At 47.8% G+C, this 25,438-nt stretch overlaps 2 protein-coding genes across 2 annotated transcripts in view; one reads left to right on the top strand and one right to left on the bottom strand.

Moving 5' to 3' along the window:
• PSD2 (pleckstrin and Sec7 domain containing 2) overlaps positions 1-21,302 on the top strand; it is a 29,061-nt gene extending 7,759 nt beyond the window's left edge. Inside the window, exons 5-14 of the mRNA XM_006923038.1 lie at positions 3,324-3,436; positions 4,130-4,188; positions 10,479-10,568; positions 11,864-11,907; positions 12,980-13,170; positions 13,327-13,397; positions 13,840-13,997; positions 14,884-15,028; positions 16,259-16,402; positions 19,088-21,302. Coding sequence (XP_006923100.1) covers positions 3,324-3,436; positions 4,130-4,188; positions 10,479-10,568; positions 11,864-11,907; positions 12,980-13,170; positions 13,327-13,397; positions 13,840-13,997; positions 14,884-15,028; positions 16,259-16,402; positions 19,088-19,297 — 1,225 coding nt within the window. The 3' untranslated portion in view covers positions 19,298-21,302. The remainder of the gene's footprint in view (positions 1-3,323; positions 3,437-4,129; positions 4,189-10,478; positions 10,569-11,863; positions 11,908-12,979; positions 13,171-13,326; positions 13,398-13,839; positions 13,998-14,883; positions 15,029-16,258; positions 16,403-19,087) is intronic.
• Positions 21,303-24,132: 2,830 nt separating this feature from the next.
• The window catches only part of NRG2 (neuregulin 2), a 163,291-nt gene continuing 161,985 nt past the window's right edge, over positions 24,133-25,438 (bottom strand). Inside the window, exon 11 of the mRNA XM_006923329.2 lies at positions 24,133-25,437. Within this exon, the coding sequence (XP_006923391.1) occupies positions 25,296-25,437 (142 nt within the window). The 3' untranslated portion in view covers positions 24,133-25,295. The remainder of the gene's footprint in view (position 25,438) is intronic.

The raw sequence follows: 25,438 nt of genomic DNA, 5'->3' as shown, positions 1-25,438 counted from the left end.
AGCTCTATCACAAACCTGCTGTGAGACCTTGGGCCAATCTCTTGACCCCTCTGGGGAGGCTCCGGGGAGGGACCATCAGAACAGCAGCTATGGAGTGCCAGCTATGTGGTGGGCGCCGAGGATCTGCAGGCGGGAGTGCATCGTGACGCTTTAGGAGAGGAAAGGAGGTGACTCCCACCCCCGACTTCCCTGCAGTCATTGAGAGAGAAGATTTGATCTGAAGTCCCGTTGGTGCTTGGATCCAAAGATTAGCCCTCAGGAAGGCCTGCAAGCCCCAGGGAGCAGAGAATATGAAATGGGAAGATGCAGCCCAGTGTCTAGCAGGCCTGGTGGCCAGGCCGGCAGAGAGGCACCAGGCCAGAGACCTCCGGAGAGGAACCGCGGTCTCTGAGCTAAGAGCTGGGTGGTCCATGCATATTAGACCTTCTTGCCATGTCCCACTTGTCTCTTACACTTTTCAAAAAAATATATTTTCCATTCCTTTTTCCCTGCTTAGTTGGGATATTTTCTATTGATCTGCTTCCCGTTCACTTCCCCTTTTTCTGTGTCTAATATGGCATTAAACCCATTTTTTTGAGTTTTTACTTTCTATTATATTTTTCAGTTCTAGGATTTTCATTTTATTAACAAAATTTTTTAATAGATTTAATTCTCTGGGGGCATTCTCCATATTCCACTTGTTTTCTCCCTTTTTCCTTGTCTTTCTTGACATTTTAGTCACGGTTATTTCTAAGTGCTTGTTTGCTTGCCCCAATATTTGCATTATCTATTTCCGTTTCTGTTGTCTCTTTTTCCCTCTTGGTTTTCCATCATGTGTCCTGTCTCTCTGTATGCTTAGTAACTTTTCAGTTAGATGCTGTGCATTTTGTATAGATTCATAGTGGCTCTGGATCATTATATGTGCCTCTAGAGAGGGCCTGCCCTGTCTTTGCTAGGCAGTTAGAGGGAGGCAGGGGGCGTGGTCCTAATCCACTCAGGGCTGAACTGAGAAGAGGTTCAAGGTTCACTCGATTCCAGAGAGAAGGCCCACCAAGCTTTCCATGGGGAGCTTAGTGTGTTCATGGGGACCTCTCCCTTTGGCAGGTCTTGAATCCTAATTTTGTCTCTTTAGTGAAGCGAGACTCAAAAACCAAATTCTCAGAGGCTTTCTGCTGAGCTTTGTACATCCTGCCCCGCACATCTTCAGAATTTGGCAAATCTCTCAAACGAAAACTGGCCGTCTGTTTACAGCCCCTCAAGTCTCTGGGTTTGTCCTTTCAGCTCTGTGAAGCCACCAAATGTTCTCCCTCCTGCCTGTGCGCATAATTGTCAGTGCCCCAGGGAACAAGCAGCTGTGGACAAGCCCACCTCTCCTCTCTACACTTGGGGCCCTTTTAGTTTTTGTTGTGTCAGTAGTTTCCTGATGGCTTAAGAATGTATTCTGTCTGGCTTTTCTCATCATTCTCAGTAGATGTGTTGGTCCGCAGCAGGCTGCTCTAGCCTGAGCTAAGGCTGAAGTTTGTGTTGGAATGAGGATAGGTGGGGAAGGCGTTCGGCGGGTCAGCTCCTGATCAGAGGCATGGGTGCTGGGCCGGAGAATCTTGTATGTCAGCCCGGTAGGTTGAGGCTTGACTGCACAGGCGCTGGGGAGCTACAGCTGGTGCCGGGTGTAAAGCAGATCTGGAAGGCAGTGCTGACAGCAGCATGTTGGTGGCCTTTAATCCAGACATGTGTAGGCTTCTGAAGAGGGCCAGTCTACAGCCATACCACCCTGAACGCACCTGATCTGGTCTGAAGAGGGCCAGGTGAGAGAGGACAAGGCCTGAGTTTGGGAGTAGCTGTGCTGGGTTGAGGCTTGGCAAAGATCCCAGGGAAGGGGTGTTTGGGCTGGGGAGTAGGAGCTGGGATGGATGGCTTATCAGTAGGAGAGGCTAAAGCTGGGGTGGGGAATGGGGTTTAGAAAGTCCTGGTGGAGTGTGAGGAGAAGAAGGAGGGGCCAGAGTGGGGGACCAGCAGGGAGGAAGAGAATAGGGAGCAGGAGAGACAGGGAGAGGAGGAAAACTAGATGACAGATAGAGTGTTTTTGTGCAACAGTTGATTGAGATTGAACTAGAGAGTGGTCAGTGGTTCTGGATGCCTTGGGAAGCCTCAGAGGGTAGGGGCCGGCCAGGATGGGGCTCACAGGTCCTAGGGTGCTTTAGGGGCACCATGAGAGAGGATAAAGCAAAGTGGGCACTACAGAAACCAAATGAACCACTGCAAAATTAAGAACAAACTAGCGTCATGAACCCAGGACAGATAGAAGCCCAAATTGTCTCAACTTGCAATTTCCCCCAGGTGAGGGACCCAGCCCCATCTTCTAAACCCCTCTGGTATAGCTGTCAGGGCTCCTGAGAGCCGGTGATCTTTGAATTGGGCCTTGAGAGGGATTCAGAGCTGCCCAGCAGAGGAGGGAAGGGCCTTCCAGGAGGGGCCCTGTCTGCTCAGAGGCAATGCCTGTCCTGTCCAGACTGTGAAGATGGTGGGGCAGGTAGCAGGTGAGCATGAGGTTGGACGGACAGGAGCAAGGTGGGGTAGTCAGGAAGGCCAGGCAGGATGTGAGGAGCTTGGTTGTTATTCTGAGGGATATGGGAAGCCAGTGATGGGTTTTAAGCAGGGGCGAGTCTTGACTGCATGTGAGTTTAGAAAACCACCCAGTGTCTGCAGGGAGATGTGTTGGGGTGGTGCAGGGGGTGCACCTGTCTGGAGGCTGTTGCAGGTGTCCTGGGTGCATGATGAAGGTAGGGGAGGAGGAGGAGGGATTGAGATTGGGGGAGAAGAACAACTTGGTGACAGCTCAGACTTGGGGTGGGGGAAGAGTGAGAGAGGCCAGGGTTAGGCCTGGGGCTCAGCTGGTGGTGCATAGAGTGGGGGAGGGAATGATGAGGCAGAGCAGTCTGAGGGGGCAGCTATGGGCGGTCTAGGCCCAGGCATAGAGGAGGGAGAGATGAATGTGCATTTATCCTGAAAAAGGGCTGATGCGGTCACTGAGGTGTTTCTCTGTCTTTGTCCTTCAAAATCTGTCCCCTGCCTACTTTCAAAAGGGCCTTGGATGGTGATATGGGCTGAAACTCTAAAGCCTGCTAGGCCCCATGGCCTCCATGCTCCAGAAGCCACCCTGGGGGCCAGGGTGCCTCCCTGGATTTAGATGCTGGGCATCAGAGGGTTGGCTCCCTTGGGCAGGTGTGTGTGTGTGTGTGTGTGTGTGTGTGTGTGTGTGTGTGTCAGGGGTTCCTACACTAAGTGAGTACCCAGACGGATAAGAGGCTCTGGGAGGTCCTCAGCATCCTTGAATTGCCCTTCAGAACCTTCCTGAAGGCCTTCCCGCTGATGGGGGAGACACAGGAACGCGAGCGAGTTCTTACACACTTCTCCCACCGGTATTGCCAGTGCAACCCTGCTGACAGCACCTCAGAAGGTATGGTCACCTTCCCCACTCCTCCTGACTCACCTAACCCTTCCCAGACAGACCCCAGCTTCCTCCTGCCCCTGAGCCACCTGCTACTTCTGTCCTGCTCAATAAACATTGAGTGAATAAAGTCTGGCACAAGGAATGGATCTGTCTGCTGGGCAAGCGACCTCCCAAATGGCTTGCCCACTGTCGTTCCCCATGCCTGAAAGTCCTCCATCCTATACTCAATCCTTTGAGTCTTCATTCTCCCAGGTCCCCTGTCACAATGCCAGTTCTCAGTGTGGTGGGAGTCCTGGTGTGGGGGTCTGGGTTGGGGTCCTCTTAGGGGCAGGACTTGCCCTATGGGTAGACCTGGGTCCCAGGGACAGGGGGACTAGGAGGTTTTTAGAGGAGATGCAGGCCATGGCCTGGGACCTAGAGCCATTTCTGGGTCTGAAGTTCAATGTAAGCTTGGCCACAGGAGGCAGGATTCTGGGCTAGAGCAGGCCCAGGGTGGCCAAGTGTTCTCTGAGGGCAGGCAAGTGACTCCAGTGCTGCAGTGGGGGTGGGGCAGGCAACATTGCTCAGACCCCGGGCCCTGAGGTGTGTTTGGCAGGTGATTGGCCTCTTCCTGTCTCCAAGGCCTCTAGGCTGGCTGTGTATGGCTGGGGTGGGAATGAATGGGTCCTCACACTGAGGGTGCCATCATCTCTGATTTAGATGGGATTCACACGCTCACCTGTGCCCTGATGCTTCTCAACACGGACCTGCACGGACATGTGAGTTGGGGAGGTAGGGAGGGGGCGTGTCCTTTCACTGACCCACCCAGGTCGTCCAGAGACCAGCCCTTTCTCCAGCCCCCTTCCTGAGACTCCCTGCTCAGTGGCCATGCTTCTTTTAGCAGACCTGGGAGCCGAGCAGCTTGGCATCTAGACTTGGTCCTGCCCTCGTTTATCCACCTGAGGTCTGCCTGGATCCCCATCCCAGCAGGGCAGTGAGGACAGCTTAGGCACACGGGAATTTGGAATGTGCAAAGTAAAATGCACGCTCCTAGCCGTGTCCAGGCCAGATGTTGCTAAAAGATCATGTGCTCTTCCACCCCTCTTCCTATGAGCTTGAATGTGGCCTGTTGAAGTGCCACGCCCTAGGCAGACAGTGAAGTGACATATGGGTGCCTGGGTGGGCCATGAGGCTGTGTCTGGTCCGGGCCCTGGGCTGTCTCAGTGCTGCTGTAACTCAATAACTCCTTCTTTTCCCTCCGTCTGCTCCGGGGACCCCCTCTTTGGGCTCCTTGCCCTCCCTCAGGTGGTAAGTGTAGTTGCTGGTGTGCATGCCCTGTGAGCCTAGACCCCATCTCTATGTTCCCCTTCCATGTCCCCCATCACTGTGTCTGGTCCCACCAATCACTGCCCTATCATTGTTCACCCAGAGGTCATTAGAGCCCCCTGCTGGGTTGGGGATATTTCAGTGACTCATTGGGACAACGGGCCAGCGTGTCTGGTTCCAGAGTTACCCAGGGCATGTAGGGTGGAAGAAAGAACTGGAGTAGATCTGACTTCAGATCCTATTCTCAGCTCCATGTTTTAGCCGTGTGACCCTGGGCAGGACACAGGTCCTCTCTGGGTCTCAGGTTCTGCATTTGTGAGGTGGGTGTAGTGATTCCACACAGGGTCCTGGGGAGGACCGAGAGGTAATACACGTAGCACCAAGTGTAGGGCCTGGCATGAAGGAAGGATTTTATTTAAAATGTAAACAAGGGAGAGCCTGAAGGCTCAGTCCACAGATCCCTGCAAGGTCAAGAATGCGAAGGCCACGGGCTGATAGCAGCATAAGTTGGCATGGGCACACTGGGGCACCTGGCCTGGGTAGGGTGAGAGCCTCAGTGACCTTGGCAGGAAGAGTAGTCATGTGATAACTTTGGTTATATCCACCTGGGCTCATGGCCTGAGTGTGGATGGTTGGGAAGATGTATGTATGCCATGGGAATGCCACCGGAGCTAACACCCATTAGACGCTCATGTTCCCCCAAGACTGGCTCACTTTGTTTATGGAGAGCGGGTGTTGCTATTGCACCCTGAGAGAAGCGTTACCCCTCCATCTCCCCATCCCCACCCACCCTTGACCGGGCCTGAGGGCAATCTCAGGACCCAGGCACTATTGTGCCAAGCCCTGGGTGCCCCTTCCCATGGCTAAGAGCTGCTCAGTGGGCAACAGCCACTATTCAGTGAACCCCCAGGCAGAGAATACCCTGAGCTTGGCTGCTGTGGCCCCACATTAATGCCCTCCACTGAAGGGAAACATCGACACCTTCATGGTTCGGAAGTGGGTGGGGTAGGGTTGTCCACACTAGCGGCCAAGAGACACTGGGAATTCTGTCTTTCTCTCTGGAAGGCAGGCTTGCTTGACTATCAGGAGCAGGGGGTGCCAGTGGGAGAGCTCTGTGTTTCTCCACACTGATAGCTGTGTGGGCTGGGACAAGTTACTCACCTCATTAAGCCTCAGTTTCCCCCATTGCACAGTCCCTGTGAGGCTTAAGGAGATAGCACTAGTAAAGCCCCTAGCCTGAGGTCTGGTTGTTGGAGTTAGTGCGAGTTCCCCAAAGGACCCTCGTGGAAGCAGCGTTCCCTGCTTTGTGCTTCTCTCTTCTCTTCCTCCCCTCACACTCTCTCCTCGGACATCCCAGGCCTGGGGATGGGTCTGTGGCTGGAATGGCCATAACTCTTTTTTGCTGGGAGACAGAGGCTGTGGGAATGGGGTCAAGGGTCAAGGGCAGGCTGGGAGGCCCCGTTGATCCAAATGGGGGTGGCAGGGGGAAAGAAGAGCTGGGAACGCAGAGGGCCCAACTTATCCACCTCCCTTGGGCTTTGGAATGATCCAGGGACTTGTCTTTTTTTTTTTCTTTTCTGGGCACATGCCTTTTTGCCTGGTCATTGTTATTAATATATTTTAAATCAGATAACTTATTTGGAATGATTTCATTTCTTTGCCATTTGTTGAGTCTTATGTTTCTGTCCAGAAAAAGATCAGTTTTAGTAGATGTTTCATGCGGACTTGCAATAAAAGTGTATACTGCAGTTATTGCTTATAATATCCCATATGTGTTTATAAGATCAAATCTCTGAATCGTACTGTAAAAATCCTGTATCTCCTTAGCAATTTTTTTTATTGAAGTAAAATACACATACCATAAAATTTACCATTTTAACCATTTTAAAGTATGCAATTCAGTGGTGTGCAACCATGACTAATCTCTAGTTCCAGAACCTTCTCATTATTCCAAAAGGGAACCCTGTACCTGTTAGCAGTCACTCATTCTTTCCTCCCTCGTGTCCCCGGCAACTACTAACCTGCATTCTGTCTCGATGGATTTGCCCGTTATGGATATTTCATGTAAACGGAATCATACAGTATGTAGTATTTTGTGTCTGGCTTCTTTCACTTAGCATAATGTTTTCAAGGTTCATCCATGTTATAGCACGTGTAAGAATTTCATTCCTTTTTATGGCAGAGCACTATTCCATTGCTCAGGTATACTTTCCTTGCTTAGTCATTCATCTGTTGATGGCTTTTGGGTTGTTTCCGCCTTTTGGCTACGGTGAATAATGTTACTGTGAACACTTGTGTACAAGTTTTGTTTGAATACCCATTTTCAATTCCTGGGAGTTGGGTCATATGGTAATTTTATGTTGAACTCTTTGAGGAACTGTGAAACTGTTTTTTACAGTGGCTGAACCATTTTAAAGTTTCACCAGCAATGTATGAGTGTTCCAATTTCTCCATATCCTTGCCAACACTTATTTTATTTCATTTTATTTTATTTTATTTGAAATTATAGCTATCCTAGTAGGTAGGTTTTGGTTTTGATTTGCATTTCTTTAGTGACTAATGATACTGAATATCTTTTCATGTGCTTTTTGGACATTTGTATATCTTCTTTGGAGAAATGTCTTTTCAAATCCTTTGCCCATTATTTTTTATTTTTAAAAATTTATTTTAAAAATGTGATAAAATATGCATAACATAAAATTTACCATCTTAGCCATTTTTAAGTGTATATTTCAGTAGTGGAAAGGCTATTCACATGGTTGTGTAAACACTCTCCAGAATTTTTCTTTTCCCATACTGAAACTCTATACCTGTTAAACAATAACTCCCCATCTCCCTCCCCACAGCCTCTGGCAGCCACCATTTCATTTTCTGTCTTTGTGAAATTTGACTACTCTACATACTGCTTATAAGTTAAATTATACAGAATTTCTGTTTTTTTTGTGACTGGTTTATGTCACTTAGTATAATGTCCTCAAGGTTTATCCATGTCGTAGCATGTGTTAGAATTTCTTTCCTTTTTAAGGCTGAATAATATTCCATTATATACAAATACCACATTTTGTTTATATGTTCACCTGCTGATGGATATTTGGATGCTTCTACCTTTTGGCTACTGGGAACAGTGCTGCTGTGAACACTGATGTGCAAATATTTTATCAAGACTCTGCTTGCCTTCAAGTCAGATATTAGTGTGATTATACTGAAGCTCTTTTGTTAGTGTTATATATTTATATATAAATGTTATATGCATTTATATATTTTTCCATTCTTTTGCTTGCAAGATTTCTGTTCCCTTACATTTAAGATGTATATTTTGTAGCATATACTTTAAAAAAAAAATCAAGTCTGATAATCTTTGCCTTTTTATTTGACGATTTAATGAATTACTAATATATTTGAGTTTAAACATACCAGGTTACTATTTGTTTTTCTTTGAAATCTATTCTGTTTTTTCCCCCTTCTTTCTTACTTACTTTTGGATTATTTAAGTATGTTTTGGAATTCAGTTTGTTAGTTGTGCATTTTGTTTTTAGAATTCTCTTTGTGGTTTTCACTATGCATCTTTGACTTATTAAAGTACTTTTACTACTTCCTGAGCAATGAAATAAGCTTAAAACACTTAAACTCTATTTATTGCCCTCTCAATTTATTTTATTTTCTTTTTTTGTCCTCTCAATTTATATACTACTGTTATCATGCTTTTGCCTATCCTATCTCCCTCTATATTTTATTCCCCAGGAAACTTTATTATTATTGCTTTACACAATCAATATTCATTTAGATTTGGCCCCTTTTTCGTTGCTCTTCATTTCTTTCTGCTTCTCTATGCTTCCATCTGGGATAATTTTTCTTCTGTCTAGAGAACTCCCTTTAGTATTTCCTTTCTTAATTTCAGCTTTTTTGATGAAGTATGACTGGGCTGTTTCCCAGGGCCCCTTGTCCCTGGTGGGCCCTGAATTCTAATTTTTGTTCTCAGTCCTATAAGACCACTCAGTCGATCAGCCTTTTGGCCATTGCTTGTGAACTGGCAGATGCTTCAGGGAGAAAAACTGCTCCTCGTGGGGCTCACCTCTCCATAGTTCCCTTCTTAGCAAGGTCTTTACCTTTGAAGTCTTCACTGCTTTTATATTTCTCCAATGCCTTTACTCAGATGTTTTATTAATATTTTGACCAGCAAATTGCCTTGCTGGAAGGTTCATCTGTGATATAGTCTGTTGTTACTAGGATTAAAAAGCTTGCCTGGTTATTTTTTGATTTTGCACTCCTGACTGATGGCTGGGGGCCATTCAGTGTGTGTGGAACTCAGACAGTATTATCAATATTGCCCTCATAATCTTCTACTATGAATGCACATGTAAATGGCTATGTATGCATATATATACATGTGCATATAATTTATACACATAAACATACAAAACATACTATATCAAGGCACACATAGGATTTTTTCTCCTGAAGCCTTTGGAAAGATGTAGAAAATTCTTGCTTGTCAACTACTTTTAAAGCCTTATATTGTTTTCTGAGTTATTTTCTATGGTATGTGAGTGTCCTACATGATCAGAGATTCTCTTTGCTGAGAGGGTGCCAAGGTTAATAAATTTGGGAAATTGTGCGTGGGATCTTTGCCTTGGAGACACCCAACACACATAAGCATGTTAAAGACTCTGAAACATGTAAATAAACTTATTTGATTATGAAATCCTGTGTTGGGGAATACCTGTTTCTATCGGTAGGTAAATCTTGGGAAACACTGCCTTATAGCAAACCTAAATCCACAAAATCCTACACCAATAAGTATCTGATGTTCAAGGGTTTTTGTCTTTACAAAGATGGAGTGCCATCCAGTATTTCCTCAAATATGGATACTGCAAGGAGAGTCTGAAAGTATCAGGTGTTGGGTTCGGAGGGCTGGACTCCCTTTGCTCTTCAGTGGTTAAAAAAGAAGGCAGAACTTGGGGGTACATTCATTCCTAGCATTTCGTCTGTTTGTACCTCCTGAAGTAAAACCATCTGCTTGGGTTCCCGTGGTGCCAGCGCAGCTCAGCATGGGGTACCCATATGTGTTGGTGAAATTGATTTTTGATTCTCATAAGACCAAACTCTCCCTCACTTCATCTACCTCTTGGAGGTATTGCTGCCCCTCTGTACAGGTGAGAGGGTGAGACAGTTGTGACGGAATACACAGAGCTTCTGCTCAGGAGCCAAGAGGCCTGGGTTCAAGTCCTGGTGCTGTGTGACCTTGGGAGAGTTAACCATGGAGTAGCGGGTGAGAGCATGGACTTTGGTGTCAGACACACTCAGCCCTTCTACTTCCTTGCTGTGTGATCATGGGCACATCACTTCACCTTCCTGCACCTGTTTCCTTACCTGTCAGTTGGGATAATAACAACACCCATCTCACCTCCTTGTTGTGAGAAGGAAACGAAATAATGCATGTCAAGTTCAATACCAGGAACATATAGGCACCTGTCAAATGTCAACTATTATAATACTTCATCCAACCTGACTTCTTCATCTGGGTTTGAGGAGAACCCCAACCTCTCATGATGCTTGATGATCAAATAGAATCTTGAATGTAAAAAAGAATTTTGTAAACTCTTGGAGACAAAAGGAAAGACAGGCAGTGTTTTCCATTCCTGCCCATGATGCTGCCTCACCCCTTCTGGCTGGGCAGGGCAGGGTGTGGGAACCACACCAGCCTCCACCCCTACTCTCAGGCAAAACCATTTCTCCATTACAGAACATCGGCAAGAAGATGTCCTGCCAGCAGTTCATTGCCAATTTGGACCAGCTGAATGATGGCCAAGACTTTGCCAAAGACCTGCTGAAGGTACAACCTGCTAAGGTCTCCATGCCCCCAGCTATGGCAGGGGTGGGTAGAGTGGAGAGAGGTCTCAGCCACACTCAATCCTGATCTTCCAGATCCTTAATACTGAGATCAGGGCCACCATGACTTTGGGACAGAGTTAGAGACCATCCAGCTCCACATTTAACTGTTAAGTGTTCTGAGTTAGGCAGAGGGGTAGGCTTTGTGTGATTTTAGTGCTATATTGTCATTATTGCTGTCATGGTAATCAGCCAATTGTCACAGCTGCCACTACCATCACTACCACCACCACCACCACCACCACCACCACCACCACTACAGAGAAAAGCCCACTCGTTCATTTAACATCACCAGGAATTAAGGGAATCTAGTTTTCTTTTGAGGCTGAAGCACAGGGTAGAACTCTGGCCTTTCACGCCTGCTAAATTCTTGGCCTTGGAGAAGGAGGAGTAGGTTTTCGAGGGTAGATGATGAGAGTTCAACACCACCACCACCACCACCACCACCACCACCACAGAGAAAAGCCCACTCGTTCATTCAACATCACCAGGAATTAAGGGAATCTAGTTTTCTTTTGAGGCTGAAGCACAGGGTAGAACTCTGGCCTTTCACGCCTGCTAAATTCTTGGCCTTGGAGAAGGAGGAGCAGGTTTTCGGGGGTAGATGATGAGAGTTCAAATTTAGATAATGGGTTTGAAGGAGCTGATGATACCAGATGGGCAGTTAGATAGTGAGTTTGGAGGTTAAAAACTTGTCTCCATCACTCTTTTTACTATAATTATCATCATCATCAAGGAGCACTCATTAAAAATGTATCTGTAAGTGAGATAAAATAATCCCAGTCCCACCACCCACCTGCCCACTTCTCCCCATCTATTCATTCACCAACCTACCCAGCCTCCCATGCATCTATCCTTTCATCCACCCACTCACGAGCTCAATCATTTACCTGTTCATACACCTACCCAATTCACCCATCACCTACACATACACTCCCTGCACCCCTAAACACTCCCCAACACACTCCACATCCATTCATATATCCACCCACCCATCCACCTACCCACCAGCCCATTTACTCACTTATATTCAAATCTATCCACCCAGTCATCTACTCAATCATCCACCATCCTATTTCCCACTAACTCATTCATGCAACAAACAAGTATGAATCAAAGACTCGCTTCGCCCCACTGGCTGAAAAGTACCTCCTTGCTACATCTACATTGCTAGAGGTAGATGGGGCTTTCTTTAGTTTCTTATCAGAACTCCTCTTTCTCTTTTTACCCCTCTTCCAGACCCTTTACAACTCCATCAAGAATGAAAAGCTAGAATGGGCCATGTGAGTAGTGCCCACGGGCACAGCTATGGGGAGACTGAATCACTGGGAGAGGGAAGAGGAAGTGCCCCGGGATGCAGGGAAGTCACTCTGATACTCTCCATGGTGCTGATTTCTCCCAACCTAGGGCCCTCATGACCCCTGTCCAACTGGCCAGCACCTGGTGTTGAGTTCCACTTTGGGTTTGTTTTCTGTCCTGATAAAAAGTGTGCAATGTTTACACTGCTGTGGAATAGACTGAACTGCGACTTTAGTTCCATGATGTCCACATTGGTTTTCTGTACTGGGGATACGGCCACTATTCTCAAACGATGATAACTTTTTCCCCGTTGGGGGACAGGCAGGCGGGAGGCACCGGTTCCCCTATAACCTCAAGAATATGACCATGTTTAGGAGGCAACTGTTCTTGGTAGTGGTGGGTGGGGTGACTTCTTTTCCTGTGAACGCAGTGAGACCTGGAGGTGCCCAGCCATTTGGAAAGAGATGTGGTGACTTTGGCGATTGGGGAGCGTGAGAGACTCCAGGGGAAAGTAGCCACCCTTCCCTGCTGTGCGCCCCAGGACATCTGGGTCTTTGAGTCCATGTCGAGGTCTCAGGCAGGGATCGTTAGGAACGCCAGCCCCACAGGGAAGAGCTGACAATTTCCTTTCAGGGCTCCAGTGAGAGCCTATACTTTATGGGCCTCATCTGCTGGCTGCCTTCCCCCAGCATGTTCGTGGGCTTGGGCAGAAGCTTCAGTCTGGCCATGAGTTACTGCTCTCTGGGGCTGAGCTTTCAGGGTTGGCGAGAGGTGGAGGAGGACAAGGAAGGAGGCCTGGAGAGAGTAAGGTCTCCAACTTGTGATCAAGGGTGAGGATTGGAGCTTGGAGGCCAAAAATCAAAGACCGGAGGTCAGGGCCAGAATTGAAGACTGAGGGGTGGGGTCAGAGATATAGATCTGTGATCTGGAATTAGAACCTCCTCATCTTTGCTCTTCACCTTGACTGGCTCCCAGAGGGGTGGTAGGGGGAGAAGGCATGCTGATGTGGGGCTGAGGCCTCCCTGGAGGTGGTGTTAAGGCCTAGTACTTTCCTAGTGATGAGGACGAGCTGAGGAAATCACTGTCTGAGCTGGTGGATGACAAGTTTGGGACAGGCACAAAGAAGATGACACGGATCCTGGATGGTGGCAACCCCTTCCTGGATGTCCCACAGGCTCTCAGCGCCACCACCTACAAGCACGGTGTGCTGACCCGGAAGACTCACGCCGACATGGATGGCAAGAGGAGTGGGTGTCATGCGGGAGAAGGGGCATGGGGAGGGATGCTAGTCCAGATGGGGTCCGCCCGCCTTGGCCACCCCTCAGGGGATGTACATGCAGATAGACAGGGGGAGATATTGGGATGAGTTGTTGCAGCCACACTACCCATACTCCCCTCCCTAGCACCCCGTGGGAGGCGTGGCTGGAAGAAATTCTACGCAGTGCTCAAAGGGACCATCTTATATCTGCAGAAGGTAAGAGACTAACCCAATGTCCTTACTAGGGAAGGGCCAGCTCATTCCTCCTTCCAGCCCCTGCATCGTGGTGCCCAGAGGGTCCTGGGCAGGACCTGGGCTTAGGCAGATGCTGGTTCCTCCCCCATCAGGAGCCTGGCTTAGGCTTGTCCAGAGCTTTGGTGGCTTCAGCGGGAGTGTCTTTTAAATGTCCTGGGGCTTAGAGGATATCCAGGGTAAGGCCTGTTCAGGCCTCTGGGACAAAGTGGGATATGGGGAGGAGTACTTGGAGTGATTCTTTGGGCATGGCATCACAATAGCAGGAGCTAAAAATGGAGGGAGATAGAGGGACAGAGGGAAGGGGAGTGAAAGGGAGGGCTGGTGTGGGCGGAGGAAGTGTGGGTCAGTAAGCTGGAGTCTGGCCATGACAGAGGCTGGCCTACCCCCCACCCCGCCTGTCCAGGATGAGTACAGGCCTGACAAAGCTCTGTCTGAGGGCGACTTGAAGAATGCCATTCGTGTGCACCATGCTCTGGCCACCAGGGCCTCCGACTACAGCAAGAAGTCCAACGTGCTCAAGCTGAAGACGGCCGACTGGAGGGTCTTCCTGTTCCAGGCACCGTAAGTAGGAGTGGGAGCCCGCTCGCTCCCACCATGGGCTCAGGGCCCATGCAGTACAGCACGGAGCCTGTACTGCATCCCTCCCCTTCATCCTCAGGGAGGCATCCTCAGCTACCCTTGTGCGTGAGGGTATATAGGAGGCACAAACCAACAGCAGGAGTGCCCTGCAGCAGGGGTTCTCCGTGGGTGGTCTCACAGTTTCTCCTGGGAACTTATTTGAAACGCAGTTTCTCTGGACCTACCTTAGACCTGCTTAATCAGAGCCTCTGGGGATGAGCTGGCAATTGGGTTTTAACAAGCCCACTAGGTGATTCGGATGTGCGCCTAACTCCCTCCACAGGGGGCAGATGGAGTCTTTGCGAACCATCCTTCACTTTAAGTCAGGGTGGGGCTAATGAGTGGGAAAGACTCACCCTGTAGTTTCCCTGTAAGTCCTTCTGTCCACTCCCCTGAACCCCATCGTTTAGTGACTTGAGATTGGGGTTTCATGTGGCAGATGAGGGAGGCTAGTAGACGAGCTCTCAGGATGGGTGCATATGGGCTGGGAAAGGTGGTGGGAATGGCCAGCTGACCGGCTGTCTCTAATGATCCCGGGCCTGCTGGCTCTAGAACCCATTAGTTCCAGGGCCTTTAGCTCTGGACCTGTAAACTTTATTTTCATAGGAAAATCCAGGTCTTGCCTGGGAGCTGAGACAGAAGGGAGCTTCCTATACAGAGGTGACCAGGCCCATCCAGCCCCCATCCCATCCTCCTCCCTCCCTCCTCTGTCCATCTATTTGGAGATATTTGTGTCCTCTTTGTGCCAGGCTAGTGCAGGATGCTGGGTGAGGGAGCAGAATCCTATTGTGAGAAGCCAGCACCTTTTCCCCTCCATTCCTGTCCCCAGGAGCAAGGAAGAAATGCTGTCCTGGATCCTCAGGCTCAACCTGGTGGCCGCCATCTTCTCGGCCCCGGCCTTCCCAGCTGCTGTCAGCTCCATGAAGAAGTTCTGTCGGCCCCTGCTGCCCTCCTGCACCACTCGCCTCTGCCAGGTACAAGCTGCTGAAATCACAACACCGCCTCCCCAGGCTGCCGCCCCCGTGCTAAGCCCCCAACTCAACAGCCCCCACCTCAGCTCCTATACAGTTCTGGTCCAGGGCTAAGAGACAAGGTGGAAGGGCAGATACCCTTCTCCATCCCCACCACACTCCACCCCCTTTACAGATGGGAAGCCTGAGGCCACATACCACACAGAGGCCTGGCAGTGCTGTGGCAGGTGGCATGGGTGTGCTTCTCTGCCAAGGGCAGTGTGTCCTGTGGATGTGATTGTGGGCCTGTGAGCATTGTGTGTGTCTGGGCACAAATGTGAGGGAATGTGTGTGTCATAGGGAGCTAGGCACAGGGAGACTTGGCTGACCCTTCATCCCGTCACCTACCCTTAAGTATTTTATTTGTAATCCCCCCCAAAGTTCCAATTCATTCATATTCCAGTTTTTCAGATTTGTTTGTTTGTTTATTTATTTATTTATGGAGAAGAAAGGATAAATGGTGGGCTACTACTTGAGGGGCAGAGGGCAGGGGGAGCTTCTTACTTCCTGTCTTTGCTAGCTGCTGGTCCTTTTCGTACTGGGCCTTTGTCCCGGGTCTCTCCATTGAGCTCCTGAGGCTGCTGCTTAAGCCCGCAGTCCCTGTGCACGCACACTCAGTGCACATGCCGACACCATACACATGTCTACACATGCACGCACACATGCACACAGCCCACTGCCCATATAGAACAAAGCGATCTGGCTGTCCTGAGATGGGTGGCATATGTGTGCGTGTTTGACTGTGAATGACAGTGTCTCTACTTGTCTTTGGTTATTATCCTGGGTCTGCAACTGTCGTATGTGTCTGAGTATGAATGTGAGAGGATGTGAATGTGCCACGACCAGATTGCCCCTCGGTCCAGAGTGCATGTGAGCCCATATGAGGGGTTGTGTCTGGGTGATTGTGTGTCTGTGTCAGGGAGTGTCTACATGCACCTACAAGCATGAGGAAGTTAATCTTCCGAGCCTGCTGGAGAGTATCTAGGAGAGCTGATGTTGACAAGAGCATGATGGAAGGAAGAAGGTAGAGGAGTACTCCCGCAGGCCTGGAGCCTGACTCTGCCTCATGTATTTGATGACCCTGGCCAGGCCTCAGTTTCCCTTTAGTGAAGCAGATCCTTGCAGGGCAGGATTAGATGCACCCCTGTGATCTCCTGAGAGTGGGACGTCACAGTCCAGGACTTGTCTTTGCAGGAGGAGCAGCTGCGTTCTCATGAGAATAAGTTGAGGCAGGTGACTGCAGAGCTGGCTGAGCACAGGTGTCACCCAGTCGAGAGGGGCCACAAATCCAAGGAGGTGGAGGAGAACCGACTGAAGGAGCATTATCTCACGTTTGAGGTGGGCCTTCTGTGGGGGCAGATTGTGAAGGACAGGGAGGAGGAGGCCAGCTGCCATCTTCCACCTCCCATCCTCCAACATCACTTCATAGTCGGGGGTTCCCACTTTGGGGGCTCCCCTGAGGCTCACCTAGTTTGGGGGTTCCCACTTTGGGGGCTCCCCTGAGGCGATCATGAACCATGCATGGCCTCCTACGGGACGCTGCCAGTTGTTAAGCAAACAGTTGTACCCTCACTTGGGTCTCTCCAAGAGCATTAGCCAGGCTCCACTGGCAACCCCCACCACACATCTCATCCTTCTCCAAGCCGCTCCTCACCTCCACTTCCCCACAGGCTCAGCTTTCTCCAGAAGCTTTTCCAACCAAAACACAGAACCCCGAAACCCTATTTTGTGACTCATTTTCCTCTTTCACATGTTTCTCAAGCAGAGCAACTTCGTATCTCCTAAGCTCTCCCTTCCTTCCACCTCATCTCTCTCTGCCCACTACCCTGATGCTGCCTCATAATGCTTTGCAAGTGTCGCTGACAGAGCACCACCTTTATTGGGTGAAGGATAGGAGGTTGGCTTGGTGAAGGAAGGCAGGAACCACTTGTCCATTTTGGACTTCCCTTTGGACTGCCCTGCACATGGAGGTCAGTCACAGAGGCTGAGATTGAGCTGGGAAGCCTCCAGAGCAGATGGGAAGGAAGTCACCAATCCAGTCTCTATATTTCCACACTGATTTCCTATTGAGCTGTGGGGTAGAGAAGAGAGTTCTCAAGATAGATTTTTAATTTGTTGAAAAATATAAAACTTTGTAGCTTTCTAAAGTCTTCTCAGATCTACTCTCTCAGTAATGTAAAATGGTGATGGCAAAAGCTACAGTGGACTGATCACACCAGAGAATTGGCAGGTATAATTCTCGTCACTTCCCTTGTATTGGCTGATTTAATCCTTATATCAAGTCTGTGAAATGAGTTCTGTTATTATCCCCATTTTATAGTCAGGAAATTCAAGGCTTAGGGAGGTCAGATCACTTGTCTGAGGTGACACACTTAAGAAGTGCAGGAGCCAGGATCCTAACCCAGGCTCTAGTGCCCTGGTCTTTCTCACTCCCACCTGACTTAACTGGGGAGTGAGGTGGGGTTGAGGGAAGATGAAGCCCAGCAATGAAAGGTCTTTCTGCTCATGAGCTGGGTGAGAATAGAGTCTTCTGACCCTTAGTCTCTGCTTTTTCTAGGACCCCAGCCTCCCTTGACTGTGGTGAGGGGCCTGAAGCTCAGAGTCAAGGCCCTCCTCAGACACTTGTCAAATCTCCCTCTTAAATGTTTACTAATTTACATTCCGTTTAATAGCTTGTGAATGTACCTTCCCTCCATGCCTTCACCAACACTGGACATTATCAAATGTTTTAATCTTCACCAATCTGATAGGTTTAACAAGTGGTGTCTCATTGCTATTTCAATTTGGATTAAAAAAAACCTTTATGATTAAATATATAGCATACAATTTACCTCAACCATTTTTAAGTGTGGTTCAATAGTGTTAAGTCTATTCACATTGTTGAACAACCAATCTCCAAAACGTTTTCATTTTTCCAAACTGCAACTATTAAACAACTATACCTATTAAGCAACTCCTCAACCAGCCCCTGACAACCACAATTTTACTTTCTGTCTCTATGAATTTGACTACTCTAGGTGATTCATATAAGTGGAATCATACAGAACTTGTGTTTTTGTGACTGGCTTATGTCACTTAGCATAATGTCTTCAAGGTTTATTCATGTCGTAGCATATGTGAGAATCTCCTTCTTTTTTAAAGATGAATGATACGTATGTACCACATTGTGTTTATCCATTCACCTGCTGACGGACACTTGGTTTGCTTCCACCTCTGGCTATTGTGCATAATGCTGCTGTGGACATGGGTGTGCAAATATTTCTTTCAACTCTTTTTGGATATATATGTATGATAATATTATTTTCCACTTTTTGAGGAATAGCTATCTTATTTTCCATAGTGGCTATACTATTTTACATTCCTATCAGCAATACTCAGTGGTTCCAATTTCTCCATATTTTCACCAACACTTTTTTTTTTTTAATAGTAGCCATCCCAATGGGTGTGAGGTATCTCATTGTGGTTTTGATCTGCATTCCCCTAATAATTAGTGATGTTGAGCATCTTTTCATGTGCTCATTGGCCCTTCGTATATCTTCTTTGGAGAAATGTCTCTTCAAGTCCCCTGCCCATTTTTTAAATTGGGTTCTTTGTGATTTTGTTGTTGAGTTGTAGAAGTTTTTTTTCATACATTCTGAATGCTAGACCTTTAGTAGATATATGATTCACAGATATTTTCTCCCATTCTTTAGATTGCCTTTTCACTCTATATCGTGTCCTTTGATACATAGAAGTTTTCATTTTGATGTAATCCCATTTGTCTGTTTTTGCTTTTGTTGCCTGTGCTTTGGTGTCATATCCAAGAAGTCACTGCCAATTAGTTTTGATTTTTTAAAATTATGAGTGGAATTTCTGTGCGTGTCACTTATTTTTTAATTGGATTATGTATCTTTTTTTATTGATTTGCGAGAGTTGCCTGAATGTTAAGGAAATTATTCTTTTGCCATCAAAGGTACAAATTTATTTTGCATTTTGTTGTTTGTCTTTTGACTTTGTTTTGGCCTTTATCTGTCCTTTCTCCAGAAAAGCCGTTACGAGACCTATATCCACCTCCTGGCTGTGAAAATCAAAGTGGGCTCAGATGACCTGGAGCGGATCGAGGCCAGGCTGGCCACCTTGGAAGGGGATGACCCTTCTCTCCGCAAGACACACTCGAGCCCTGCCCTCAGCCAGGGCCATGGAACTGTGACTGGCAGCAAAGCCACGAAGGATACCACTGGGCCTGATACTTAGTTGCCATGGATGGGCAGGCCCCAGAGGCAGGCAAATGCCCCCAGAGGGGTCAGTGAGCACAATTCTGGCCACGGGCCACTTGGACCGGCTCCAGGCAGATGACGGGCAGCCAGAGGAGTGCAGAGAGCCCTGTAGGCTAAGGAGATGAAGATGCTATTCATGCGTTGATCTTCTTGCATCCTGGGGCTTCTCTGGGCCTCATACTTTCTCCCCAGCCCTCATATCCCTCTCTACTATGAGTCTCCTTTTCTAGGCCATTTGTGTGCATGCTCTAGATACCATCTCACTGAAGAAGTGGGAAGGGCGGTTGACTTCCCAGGCATTCGTCTTCTCACAAGTTCCTCTCTCATCTTCCTTGTTTTCAAGGGCAGGTCTTAACTCCAGATCTCAGCTTGGACCCCCACCCTTTCTCCTCCTCCTTCTTCTGAGTTGACCAGCAGCAGATTTACAGACCACCAGCACCATCCTCTCCTTCCTCCACCCAGCAGCCTCTGGAACCATGCCCCGTTCTCACTGCCTCACATCACCATAATCCAGGACCTGGGCCTGCTCCCTCCATGCCTAGCTGTTTCTGCTCACATGTGCATCCACCTCACCTTCCATTCATTGAGGCCACTACTGCTTTCTTTTATATGGACATAAATGTATATATATAAGAATTACATGTATATAAGGACTATATATATATATACCCCTTTAAAGATGGTTTTAGAACTGATATCAGTTAGAGGATGAAATAAGATGAAGGAAAAGCCTACTTCAGAACTCTACCTGTTAAGCGAAGAGGGCTGCTATGTGGCCACTGGTGGCCCTGACACTTTGGGAGGGAAGGTGGAGATAGTGCTGACCTCTTCTCACCCCATTTTTTCCCTCTTCCGGCTGACCTGTGACTTACACTCCTCTTACAGTTGATGTTTTGGAATAAATAGACAGTGCGTGTGTGTGCCACCCCATCTGTCCCACAGGCATCCTGGTGTATGAATGAGATGGGACCATGGCTCTGTTTATGTTTTGGTCTTTATGTTGGTGCTGCCAGGTCTCTGAGCTCCAGAGGTGGCCTCTTGTACAGATCTACTGCTATAGGAATAAAAGACACTCTGCCTTGCAAATAGCTACTTGTCAACAAGCCCAAAGATGTCTGGTCGGGAAAGGTTATGGAAGCCATTAATCCTTGGTCTTGGGAAAAGGTGGAATAACAAGTCACTGATTGTTTTTAGGCTGATATTTCTTTCACTTTTCTAGTAACTCAGAAATGCTAGCTAAGGATATGTTTGGGAAGAATAGAGAAATTTGCCACATGATGATCACAGACTAGCATCCTTTAAATCCTGTGTTCCTTAGACTGACAAGTGGTGGGGGTGATGGCACCCACAATGCAGCTATGATGAGTAAATCTTTTCTATTTTTTAAATTAATTACTCTAGTTCGGCCAACAGTTTGACCTCAGTGGTAACATATTTAGTTAAGTCGACCTTGCAACTATATACCCAACATTTATAAGCCCACTCACATTTGATGCAAGGGACATGTGAGTCCACAAAGAGATGTAGTGATTTAATCCAGATTATTTAATTTGGATTAGCTAAAGTGTATTTTATAACTAAACTGTCTGGCCCCTTCATTTTGCTCAGGGGAAGTAAATGTTCATTTAGTTGAAATTGCAAGAGCCATGTGTCAACATAAAAATCTCTCTGTACTTTCTCCATGCTGTCTCAAAGATCCTTTGACTTTTGAGGTCAGCTTCCCATCCTCTACCTCATGAGGGCGGGTAAATGGAAGCAGAGGACCAAGCTCTGTCTGTTGCAGACAGATGTGCTTCCCTGGGCAGTAGTTGTGCCTCCCATCAGTAAAAAAGAGTTTAGTTCACTTTCTTAATTGTATAATTATTTATTGTAAATTATATACATGTACTACTGTACTAAAATATTATGTACATTATAAAACATACACAAAAATAGAAATTTAAAAAAGATGAGATGGAAATAAATCTAAATCAAAGTTCTAATATTTTTTTCCTGCATTCTAATGGACCATCATGTTCGCCCACAACCTCTGCCCCTTAATAATGCCAGTTTTCCAGGATTGTCCAAATCCAGGGGCTGGAGGACCGCAGTTGAGATGCTGTAAGTGGTTTGCGCCATCTGGTGGTCCTGGGAAGTGGCTGCAGGCTCAGGGACTCCTGGGGACTCTTTGACAGTGTCTCTTGAGCCTTCATCCTCTCATTCAGTGGAAGTCTACAGTGCCGCACACCGCTGGGTGCTGGAAATACTGTGGTGAGGAAAGGATTGACCAGCTCCTTGTCCACATAGGGCTCACAGTCTAGTGGGGAGGGGTACAGGCAGTCACTATTACCATTTGGGACCCTGGGAGGGCTGGGGAGACAAGCCAAAAATGACCCAGCGGAGAGAAGAAGAAATAATTGGAAGAGTGGGAAGAAAACTGACTCAGCAAGCCACCCGAATGTCAGTGCTTCTGGGGGACAGGGTGGTAGTAGGAAAGTCACTTAATAGGACTACACCTCTTCCTCTCAGGCTATACTAAAGATGCTCCAAGGCAGAAATTTGAGAGCAGAGTGGAGAAGGGGCCGCTCTGGCCACATCTGCTCCCAGGTCCCATTAACACTGGTGAAATGAATGAGTGGCTGCAATGATGAGAAAAGGAACTAGATTAGAACTAGCCTTAGACTCTGAGCAGATCTTAGAATCCAAAGCAAATAATGAAGGCACTACATAGGGTCATATAAAGGCCAGTGAGTTTACCAGGAGGTCATCTAGAATCATTTGGGGTCACATCAAGGTTGATGGGTTCATTGGAGTCATGGAGGTGGTTTCTGACTGAAAATTTAGAAGGTAACAGCAACTTGGCCCTCAGAAGGGTCAAATGAGGATACTAAGCTGGTTCATGAAAAAGTTAATGGGTTCACCAAGAGTTAATTCCTAATTACTTGGGGTCATGAAAAGGTCAATGGGTTCATTGGAGTTATGGAGGTGGTTTCTGACTGAAAGTTTAGAAGGTAACAGCAACTTGGCCTTCAGAAGGGTCAAATGAGGACACTAATCTGGGTCATGAAGAGGCCAATGGGTTCACCAAAAGATTCATTCCTAATTACTTGAAGTCATGAAGAGGTCAATGGGTTCACCAAGAGTTCATTACTAATTATTTGGGATCATGAAAAGGCCACTGGGTTCATTGGGGTCATAAATTGGTTTCTGACTGAAAATTTAGAAGGTAATAGCAACTTGGCCTTCAGAAGGGTCAAATGAGGACACTAAACTGGGTCATAAAGAGGTCGATGGGTTCACCAAGAGTTCATTCTTAATTACTTGGGGTTACATGCAGGAATTACTGGCCCTCCAAAATTTTAAAGCCAACAGCAAACAAGAGCCAGCAGAGGGATCTGGATGAGATCATCAAATGGGGACTAGGAGAGGTCAGTGATTTGCAGGTTTATGTAGCATTTAGTTCATTATTTTCCTTTGATTCTTTATAATGGGGGTATTTTTTTCCAGTGCACCTACAGTGACTACAACTTTAGTTCTTTTCCTCCATTACCTCCCTTTCATCCAGTTTCTGTCACTCTCTGTGTGATTCAAGAATGCAAGACAAAGATGGTGATTCTCATCACCATCATCAAATTAGCCATTAACAGGCACCTACAGGCATACCTCGCTTTAGTGCACTTTGCTTTATTGTGCTTCACAGATGTTTCGTGTTTTACAAATGGAAGGCAAGACCCTCCACCAGCAAAAAGATTACAACTTGCTTTATTGTTAAGATTTGCTTCACTGTAGTGGTCTGGAACTGAACCCACATCTCCGAGGTATGCCTGTATCATGTGCCAGAAGCTATACCGGGTGCTTTATATGCATAACCTATACAACATCCCCTTGAAGTAGGTATTAACATCACCATTTCAGTTGAGGAAACTAGCCTAGAGAAGTCCCACAGCTAGCGAGGGGCAGAGCTGGAATTTGAATTCAGGCCCTGTTGATACATAAGTCCTCTCAACCTTAAGCCTCTCTGTCCCTCCCATCTGTAGGTCTCTGAACTGACTACATGCATCCCGGGGGACATTTGCATGCATGCGTGCACAGGTCAATTATCTGAGCAATTTGGATAGAAGACTTCCTCCTGTTGGCTTGGAACCTAATGGTTCCTGGAGCTGGGCACTGGTTTAAAAAATTAATCAATAAGGACAAAGCTGCTTAATCCTGGTCCTCCCTCTGCCTTCTCCATGCCTGAAATCATGTACTCTCCCCATCAGGGACTGCGGGTTTAGACAAGCCCTCTCTGAGGGGTCTAAAGTTGGGAAAAGTGCAACACCCTGTGGGCTTACAAGCTGCAGCAGCTGTGGTCCTCCTGGCAGCCGAGGGTACCCATTATCCACCTGCGTGTCCAGACTGCCTGTGACATGCCTGGGCCCCAAGGGTCATCTTGACTCAGCTGCCCCAGTGCCAACCCCACAATCCTTCCCTCTTCACCCACCTAGCCTCAGAAACCGTTGCCTCAGTCCAGTCCCTGTAGCTCCAGGGCAGGAACCAGGCCAAGGTTCTGAGGCTGAGCTTGAAGCAGAGTAATTTGCGTCAGCTCCTTGGCCAGGTTCCGTAGCAGCCAGTGGGGATACCTTGTGAATGTTCTTGGGAGAGGGAGGAGGGTTGGAGCCTGTCCTGGGAACTGGAGCCAGGGAGATTGGAGGGAGTGTCCCTTTCTCCAAGGGACTGCCCCGGCCCTCTCCAACTTCCACACCAACAGCCATCCATCTCCACCCCAGGTTTTCATCCTCCATCTTCCCCTCCTCACCTGGGGGCTAGGCATACACAGTCAAACACGAGTTATTTGATTTTATTTACAATATAAAAATGTTCAAGTGTCAACAGTCATGTGTTTGGACATTTCAGGGCAGGGTTCCCATTTGTTTGGGATATTTTTTAAACAATTATCTTTTTGACAAATTAGCAGTGGACCCAGTTTTGGGGGGGTGGGGAAGACAGGGCTGGAGAGGGAGTGGAAGTCATAGGTGGGTTGGGGCTGGGATTCGGGCTGTGAGAAGGAAATGGGGTTACTTTATTGCTAAAAGGGGAATCAAATACACTGTCAAGTGGCTCTTCTCGGTCCCAGCGTGACCATGCATTCAATCTAAAGAATCTGAAATGCAAACGACATGCAGGCAGTAACATAGAAAAGACAATCTGTAAACGAAGGTGCTGCAGAGGAGGGTGGGGCATCCTGGAGGCTGTGGGGGAGGAGGAGCCGCGAAAGTTGGGGCCCTGGCAGAGCTGCCCCCTCCCTGGGGCGGGGGCTTTTTGGAAGACCTGGTTCTCAGTGCCCCCTCCTTTAGCAGCTGTGAGGAGCGGGGAGGCCCCCTCCCCATTCAAGTTGCTGTCGCTGGGCCTTAGTCTCCCCCTGGACGTGACCTGATCCCAACTCTAGCTCTAAGCCTAGGATCCATGCCCTCTCTTCAGGAGGCCCAGGACTCAGGATCTTGCAAGGAGGCAAAGCTACTCCTGTCCTCATTTCCGGCCTCAGGGCTAATCTGTCGCAGCCCCATACCTTGCCCCTGCACCCCAGAACCCTGCAGCCTCTTCTCCAATTTCTCTCACCGCCGCCAGCCCGAGATCCTACATGTTTACATGTCCCCCATCCCCACCCCGCAATCCAGACTTCCCTCCAGGAGCTCCAAATTAGCGTACAGCAAAAGGCACCACAATATAGGTTTCTATTAAAGAGTCATAAAATTGGCCCATCTCTCTTTTTTTTTTGTTGTTTCTTTTTTTTTCCGAAGCTGTAAATCAGGATGTTACATATAAATAGTTTCCCTATAAAAACGTCATTGCCGTTAGCTAGTATTATAAGACAATTTTTGCTAAAATGAAAATAAAACATTTTGTTATACCTTTTCCCTTTGATAGAAAATAAAAATATTTTTATTTCTTTTTTCCTTTCTCCAGTTGGTGGTCTTCGTTCTCCTGAAAGACGAGGGCGGTGGTGACGACGGGCCCTAGAGGGGCGCCGAGTCCTGCTTGGCCCGCGGGGGCGGCGCGCGGCTGTGTCTGCTGCTGGCGCGCGTGCTGTGGCTGTCCAGGGAGTAGTAAGTCCTGCTGTCGGCCGCCCCGCAGAGCGGTGGCGAGTCCGGGCGCAGCG

Source organism: Pteropus alecto, unplaced genomic scaffold, assembly GCF_000325575.1.
Source record: "Pteropus alecto unplaced genomic scaffold, ASM32557v1 scaffold78, whole genome shotgun sequence".
Classification (NCBI taxonomy): Eukaryota; Metazoa; Chordata; class Mammalia; order Chiroptera; family Pteropodidae; genus Pteropus; species Pteropus alecto.
The sequence above is the reverse complement of the archived record's forward strand: the minus strand, read 5'-3'. Positions and strand labels throughout refer to the sequence as shown.